Source organism: Onthophagus taurus, chromosome 11, assembly GCF_036711975.1.
Source record: "Onthophagus taurus isolate NC chromosome 11, IU_Otau_3.0, whole genome shotgun sequence".
Lineage (NCBI taxonomy): Eukaryota > Metazoa > Arthropoda > Insecta > Coleoptera > Scarabaeidae > Onthophagus > Onthophagus taurus.
In genome coordinates this window covers 24724905-24732496 of record NC_091976.1, presented here as the reverse complement: position 1 = coordinate 24732496, position 7592 = coordinate 24724905, and the positions used below count along the sequence as shown (strand labels likewise).

Below are 7592 nucleotides of genomic sequence, written 5' to 3'. Positions count from 1 at the left end.
TAAAAAAAGGAATTATATTAACATGACTCATTATTTTCATGAAATATTTTATTTATTAAATGAACAAATTATGACTATCTTATTTTTCTTGATTAGGTGGCTGAAAATGATCAGGTATCTTTTGTAATTCAACTTTTGTAGCTTTCAACGCCACACCTTCAGGTAAATTCCTTTCAATATATTCAAGCAAAGTATCTGCAGTTGATCCAGTTAAATATTTATATTGCACAAATGTAAAATAAGTTCTTATTTCGTATTGTACTCTGTGCTTTTTATGAATATGGGCTGATTTTAATACTGTATATCTATCATGAAGAGGTTTCCTCAAATTCCATCTAAAACATATTAAAAAGGCAATAAATAATCATTTGTTTTTAATTTTTCTTAATTTTACGTTTTGCATTCAATATTAAAATTATTTCCAGTCATTGTAGCAAATTTAGCAAAGCTATTTAGCACGGCGGAATCATTTCCTCGTAATTCCAACTCCACTATTTTAAATAATTTATCGGGTACATCAGAAAGTTGAGTTTCAGTTTGCAAATTTGTGGTAACCGTCCTCGATGTGATAATTTTTGGGAATTTATCGAAATTCCTTATTGTGGACCTTAAAAAGTTCTAAAAACATCGAAAAATTAATTCAAATTTATGAAATATATCGAAAATTACCATTTTATATATTAATTTAACCTCAAAATTCGTTCTAACCTCAAAATATATAATAAAAATATTTTATGTTGTGTAGCGCCCTCTATTAATTAATTTTTCAAATAATAACATTAAATGAGAGAAACACTTTTTTGCTTTATACGTATTATTTAAATATGTTTTTATAATTTTTTTTTTTGGTTTAAATTAAATGAATGTTTTTTTAATTTTTATTTACGTAGTAATAAACGTTTATAACAACATTTAACTAAAATACATAGATTTCTATATTACCGATATTAATGTTGTCATTTTTGACAGTTAACCTAACCACGTGTTTTTATTAATTATTAATTAATTATTATTAAAATGGATGAAAACCAACAAAGTAATATTAATTTTATACCTTGTGTTAAATGGGTTAAACAAGGTATTGCTAAAAGTAACCCAGAAAAGGTAAAATCAAAATTTTAATTTTAAACAAAAATTTAATATTTAATTTTTTTAGGTTCAATTAACCAAAGAAGAATTAGCTGAAATAATCAATGAAACAAAATCAAAGCTACAGTAAGTGAGTTATTTTTCTTTATTCCATAAACTATAATAATTTATTAGAATTGCTGAGGAAAAGGAAGGAGGTCCTTCAGAAGAAACTTCAATGCCGGTTGATGATGAATTTAGCCTTGAAAAGTATGATGAAGAAGCTGATACGGAAGAAAATCCTTTAGGGATAGCTGCTTTAGCTGAGTTACCGAATGAGGCTGATGCAAACTTTGATGATAGTGATGATTCTGATAAAGAAGATGATTTAATTAAAAAGGATGATAATTTGGTTCTTGTTGGAAGGGTTGAAGGAGATGCAGGAGTCTTGGAAGTTTATGGTATGAATTATTTTCTAAAAATATAATACACAATCAATTTTTTTTTAAATTTTTAGTGTATAATGAATCAGAAGGTTCCTTGTATGTACACCATGACTTTCTCCTACCGGCGTTTCCTTTAGCAATTGAATGGCTTGATCATGAACCTGGACAAGCTCCAGGAAATTATTGCGCAATAGGATCAATGAATCCTGTTATCGATATTTGGGATTTAGATATAATAAATTGTTTAGAACCAGCTTATTCTTTAGGACAACCGGCTAAAAGAAAAAAGAATCAACCACACATTGGTCATAAAGACGCTGTTTTAGCTTTATCATGGAATAAAAATTTCCATCACATCTTAGCTAGCGGTTCAGCAGATAATTTGGTTATGTTATGGGATATTGATCAATGTGAACCAAGTGTTATCATTAAGTCTTTTCTCAAACAAGTTCAATGTATGGAATGGCATAAATTGGAAGCTCAAACTTTATTAGCCGGATCAAGTGATAAAACAGCAAGAGTTTTTGATTGTAGAAACCCTGAAACGCATCAAACATGGGTTTTGAAAGGGGAAGCTGAAAAGGTTTATTGGAATCCTTTAGAACCATTCGTTTTCTTTGCTGGAACAGATAATGGGTTTGTACAATGCTTTGATTGTCGGAAAGGAGAGTTATGGGAGATTGAAGCACATTCTGAAGAAATTTCTGGCTTGGTTATTAGTAGTCAATGTCCAGGGATGTTATTGACAACTTCTTCAGATGGTTTACTTAAAACTTGGGATTTTAAAGATAAGGATAAACCAATTTTGGTGCATGAAAAAGATTTAAAATTGGGAAAAGTACTTTCATTGGATATTTCCCCAAATTCTCCATTTACTGTAGCTGCTGGTGGTGACAAAAAAAGTAATAATTTTAAAGTTTTAGATTTGCTAAGTATTGACACAGGTTTGTTATTATTTTTTATTTAAAAATGAATTTGTAAAAATTTGATTTTTAGTGAAACATGTGTTTGGATCAAGAGAGTTAACACAATTAGTGACTGCAGAAGAAAGTATGAATGGATAATTATTTTTTAAATAAATATTTTTAATAAAACGGTTCTGTTTGAATTGAAAACCCCTATTATTACATCTTAAAATATTTAGTATAAATAAACAAGATTTTTTTATCTTTGTAGTTGATTAAACGAGATTAATTAATAAAAAAAAATAAAAATATGAGTTGACCCCGACGTGATTTGAACACGCAACCTTCTGATCTGGAGTCAGACGCGCTACCGTTGCGCCACGGAGTCTACATAAAATATAGTAATTAGAATAGTACTAAACATATAATTTGTTATAAAAAATTTCAATTCACTTGGCAAAGAGAAATTTATAAACACACTTTGTATAAGAATGATTTGGATTAAAAGTAAAATGCGACATCGAGAAAGCGGTAATCAATGTATTTAACAAGGAACAAGATAACGCACTTGAAAAGCTAAACGATTAAGGAATAACTCATAAAATCTAGAAATGTGATGTATATTTATTTGTGCAAATAAGAATTTTCATTCATCGTTAATTATGTGTATTGTTTCATTATAATTAATAAACAATGGTGGAAAATCTTTAATGTTTCATTACGATTAAACAATATGAATCCACGTAACATCTCACATTTAAGAAACTCTATAAAATGCGCGTCCCAGATAATTGGCAGTCACCCGTCTTTTAAATGTCACTATAAACTTGGACTAACATGTATTAGAAAAACAAGCTTGTTGTAGATAATAGCTTTGTTCGTTGGGACTGCACTACTTGCACTCACTTGCACTAAGCAGTTTAGTGCAGATGTTGTGTGTTCGTTGGGGATAGTGCAGTTTAGTGCAGTTGCACTCATACTGTTCGTTGGGCCAGGTGCAGTGCAATTTAGTGCAGCCGGTGCAAGTTAGTGCAGATTTTGTTGCACCTGCTTTCGATTAAGTTCAATAAGTGCAGTGTAACTAAAATGGCGGAATATTTGAAAACGTGTTTTGTAATAATTAATATTAATATTAAATATTAAGAAATAAAACGTTATAATAATAATTAATATTTGTTGTATTAGAGAACACAGTATATTCAATCCCAGTAGAGGCAGTAGAAAACTACCCCTACTTTTTTGGAATAATTTAAAAACTACCCTGTCTATTTTGGCGGCATTAAATACACTTATAGTACATTTAAAAATATTATGTGTTTTTTCTCATTTAGGGGTGGCTGGGGTTAACTACCCTCACCACCCCAAATTTTTTTTTGCAAGTACTGCTTATCAATTTTGGTGCAATTTAGCATGTGATTTCTTTATACGTTAAGTAGTACTTTAGTACGTTAGTAGTTTGGTATAGAAAATATATTTCGCTAATAATTGAAAAAAATAAAAAGTAATAATAATAATTGATGAATACTAAAAAAACATTCTGCGATAATTTCATTTTCCACGAGTATTTCGCTGACAATCTCCTGTTCGTCCATTTCAAATATTATACACTTTTTTTATAAAAATCTGTTCGTTGGGACCACGGTTTATACACTTTTCTGACCTGCACTAAGTTGACATGACATTGCACTGACTTACACTTCATTGCACTATGACGTCATACTAGTGCCATGTCGTGCAGAGTAGTGCAGCCCCAACGAACAAAGCTAATGTCATCGTTATCAATTGAATTCGTATCAGAAAAAAGTATTTAATTCGATGTTCAATGGTTTAAGAGGCTCTTTGCATTCTGCTTCCTATCTATCCAGTCTCCTTTTCCTCCTTTCAGTTACTAATCCGAATCTGTCTTCTATTACCAGTCCCTTTTCAGTTTCCCTCCTCTCTGCCCAGGCTCTTTCCGAATCTTTAGAGAGTTTAGAGTTTCTATTCAGTCTCTTTCTTCTATTATCAATTTCTTTCTTCAATCTCTGCTCAGTGTCCTTCTTTTATGTATAATCTCCAATTTGTCTTTTTAGTTTCTGTTGAGTCTCTTTCCATTATTACTGGCATTATTCCACTCCTCCTACTCGCTGTTTAATATCTTTCTTGCCTTTCCAATCTAACTCCTCTTTGGTCAGCCTCCCTGCTATTTTTCTAGTCGCTATTGTTTCTCTTTCTTCTATTACCAGTTTTCTTCTTCACCGTTAAATCTCTGTTCAGTGTCCTTTTTTTATCACATGCCAATTATTTGGACTTTCTACCTTACCTGCTCTCTGTCTAATCCCCTTCCAGTTTCTGTCCAGTTCTCACTTTCTATTACCAGTATTTTATTCTGACTCAATGTCTGTTCTTTCTCCACCTTAAATTAGCAATCACTTTCCAGTCTCTATGTAGTCTTGCTCTTTCTTTTACAGTTTGTTCCCACTCTTTACTTTTTTTTTTCTTTGCAATTTCTGTGCAAACTATTTCATCCATTAGCTTCATTCTAGCCTTTCTCTTCTTCGTCTCGTTCTCGCCTTGACTTTGTAGTCTTAAAATACACTTTAATAATACGGAATATCGACTTATATGCTGAAGATGCAAATTTGAAACATATCTTGTTGTGAAAAATATTAAAAGTGACATAAGTACGAAGGCGTTCACTGCCAGTGTTAATTAAACTAAAACTAGAACTAACACTAGCACTATCACTAGACCTAGAAAGTGCCATGTTGCCACCTTCTTCAGAAACATGTTCGAAGTGACGAATTCGGTTAAAATTTGACAATAAATACATGAAAATTAGTGTCTAATTGTCAACTAAGTTGTTTTTGTCAAATCCGGGTGGTGAAGGCTTCGTTGAGTTCACTAGCATCTTCCATGTGCGGCTGAGTTCCCAACCATCTTCTCTATTCATGTTATTCCCATGTCGATGAATCTCTATCGCCTCTGTCGTCAATCTTTGGAAGTAATGTCCGTTTCTTGCTAGCACTTTGGTTTTGTCGAACTCTATGCTGTGTCCTCCTTCGTGGCAATTCTCTGCGACTGCAGATTGTTGGATCTTTCTGTCGGATATCTCTCATAGTATAGCCGTTCTTCTGCAGCACATCTTCTAGGAATCTTTTTTCTTTTCTTAGGTTCTCTTTATCGCATATCCTCTCTGCTCGCTGGAATAAGGCTTGAATCACGGACCTCTTCTGTTGTAGGTGGAGGTCGGATGAAGTCTGCAGGTACCTATTCGTATGCGTCCTCTTTCGATATACTCCCAGTTCCATGCCCCCATCTGTCTTCCTAGTGACTAACACATCTAGGAATGGCAACTGTTTTGCAGTTTCTGTTTCCATCGTAAATTTTATCATGGGATGCTGTGAATTGAGGTGGTCTAGAAATTCGTGGAGTTGCTCTTTTCCATGTTGCCAGATCACAAAAGTGTCATCGACGTAACGGAGCCATAGCTTCGGTTTCCAAGGACTTTTCTTGAGCGCTTCCTCTTCAAACATCTGATTATTAAAAGTGACGTTTTGAATGTTACATTTTGTATTTTTCTAGTCTCTATTGTTTCTCTTTCTACTACTATTTCTACTATTATCAGTTTCTTTATTCTCCTTTAAATCTCTGTTCAGTGTCTTTTTTTATCACATGCCTCCTATTTGTCTTCTTAGTTTCTATTGAGAGTCTTTTCATTATTATAAGTATCATTCCACCCTTCCTACTCGCTACCTTCCTACTAGTATCTTTCTTGTCTTTAAAATCTCTGTCTAATCTTTCTAGTATTTTTCTTGCTTTTACAGTCTCCTTTCAGTTTCCCAACCCAACCCCATTATTTCATTGCCATTTTCCTTCTGGTCTGCCCAATCTCCTTTCAGTTTCACTTCAGTCCTTTTTTTCCATTACCAGTATCTTCTTCTGTTTCATTTGCTGTTGTTTCACCTACTTAAATTATCAATCACTTTTTAGTCTCTATCTCGTATTTCTTTTTCTTTTACCAGTCTATTCCAACCCCCTCTTCTCTCGCAGTCTTCTTTGCACTTTCTGTCCAAACCAATTTTTCCATTACCAGCCTTCTTCCAGTCTTTCCCTTATTCGTCTCGTTCTCGCCTTGACTTTGTAGTCTTAAAATACAGTTTAATAATACAGAATATCGACTTGTATGCTGAAGATATAAATTATTGTTTAAGCTTGTCTGTTTCTTCTGGCAATAACTTGGAAATGTAGATATCTGGGCAAATTCGTTATAATGTTAGTAATATACAAAACTATACTAGTCCTACTATATTTTGGAGTCTTGGTTTATTAGTTTTTGTTTGAAAATGTTCCATAAATGAGACACAAAATGAAATCAACACCTAGTTTTTAATAAACGTTTTATTTATAGTTGATAGAACAGTTATTTAAAGCCCTAATTAACTATTGCGATAGAGTGATGTTTGCGCTTGTGATACAGACAACATATTTAAATAAACATTTTACATAAACATCATGATTTGTGCAATTGATACAATATATCTCCGGCGATTTATATTTATATTTGGACCATATTTTTAGAACCTATTTTTAAACCAGCAACACTTTTTATGTTACGTTAGGTTAAATGGTTTCGGAGAATTATTATCATTGTTCTAAATTCGGAAAAGTTAAACAAAATTATACAAGAAGAATTAAATTCATTAATGGTAACTCGATATATTTTATATCATATTCGAGCGATAATTTTATAAATAAACTCAGCCTACATCAAGGAATTTGGAAGATCGCAATCGACGTTGTGTAATTTTTATGTTAACATGTGAATCACGGTTTGAAGAAAAACAAGAAGTGCTGATTTTTGAAATACTTCTCGGATGACACTGTTTTTGGTTAATATGAGTCATTTTTTTGTATAAATTGTTTAATAATTTTTGTTTTATTTAAAGATAATGTTTTTGTAGAAATGATTAAATTGGGGTGGGTCTGAACTAGGTCCCATGGTGTAATGGTTAGCACTCTGGACTTTGAATCCAGCGATCCGAGTTCAAATCTCGGTGGGACCTAATTTTTTTTTTTTGATTAATTATTATTTGATTTTAATTTTTTTTTGGGAAAATTGTTTAATTATTGTTGTTGATTAGTTAATTTTAGAAATGTGGTGATTTTTTTTGAAATTGTTCTAAATGGACGC

General features: G+C 32.1%; 2 protein-coding genes and 2 non-coding genes across 4 annotated transcripts; 2 read left to right on the top strand and 2 right to left on the bottom strand.

Annotated features, from left to right (window-relative positions):
- Positions 1–30: 30 nt before the first annotated feature.
- LOC111429021 (mitochondrial ribosomal protein S10) lies at positions 31–747 on the bottom strand. Its single transcript, XM_023064810.2, has 3 exons — positions 670–747; positions 395–618; positions 31–335 (listed from the first exon to the last, which is right to left on the bottom strand). The coding sequence occupies exons 1-3, from the start codon at positions 670–672 to the stop codon at positions 80–82; spliced, it is 483 nt and encodes a 160-aa protein (XP_022920578.2). The 5' UTR covers positions 673–747; the 3' UTR covers positions 31–79.
- Positions 748–952: 205 nt separating this feature from the next.
- Positions 953–2608, top strand: LOC111429031 (no child left behind). The gene is made up of 5 exons (XM_023064818.2): positions 953–1104; positions 1157–1215; positions 1264–1529; positions 1586–2458; positions 2511–2608. The coding sequence occupies exons 1-5, from the start codon at positions 1018–1020 to the stop codon at positions 2576–2578; spliced, it is 1353 nt and encodes a 450-aa protein (XP_022920586.2). The 5' UTR covers positions 953–1017; the 3' UTR covers positions 2579–2608.
- A 127-nt stretch (positions 2609–2735) lies between these two features.
- Positions 2736–2807, bottom strand: TRNAW-CCA (transfer RNA tryptophan (anticodon CCA)). Its single transcript has one exon. It is a non-coding gene; the product is annotated as a tRNA-Trp (tRNA).
- A 4585-nt stretch (positions 2808–7392) lies between these two features.
- On the top strand, positions 7393–7464 carry TRNAQ-UUG (transfer RNA glutamine (anticodon UUG)). Its single transcript has one exon. It is a non-coding gene; the product is annotated as a tRNA-Gln (tRNA).
- The last annotated feature ends 128 nt before the right edge of the window (positions 7465–7592 follow it).

Bases quoted from the DNA above. Each gene is read 5' to 3' on its own strand.
- LOC111429021 (XM_023064810.2), bottom strand. The intron at 336-394 runs GTAAAATTAAGA...AATATGTTTTAG, and splicing joins TTTAATATTGAATGCAAAAC to ATGGAATTTGAGGAAACCTC.
- LOC111429031 (XM_023064818.2), top strand. From the start codon at position 1,018: ATGGATGAAAACCAACAAAGTAATATTAATTTTATACCTTGTGTTAAA. The intron at 1,530-1,585 runs GTATGAATTATT...TTAAATTTTTAG, and splicing joins AGGAGTCTTGGAAGTTTATG to TGTATAATGAATCAGAAGGT. The intron at 2,459-2,510 runs GTTTGTTATTAT...TTTGATTTTTAG, and splicing joins TTTGCTAAGTATTGACACAG to TGAAACATGTGTTTGGATCA.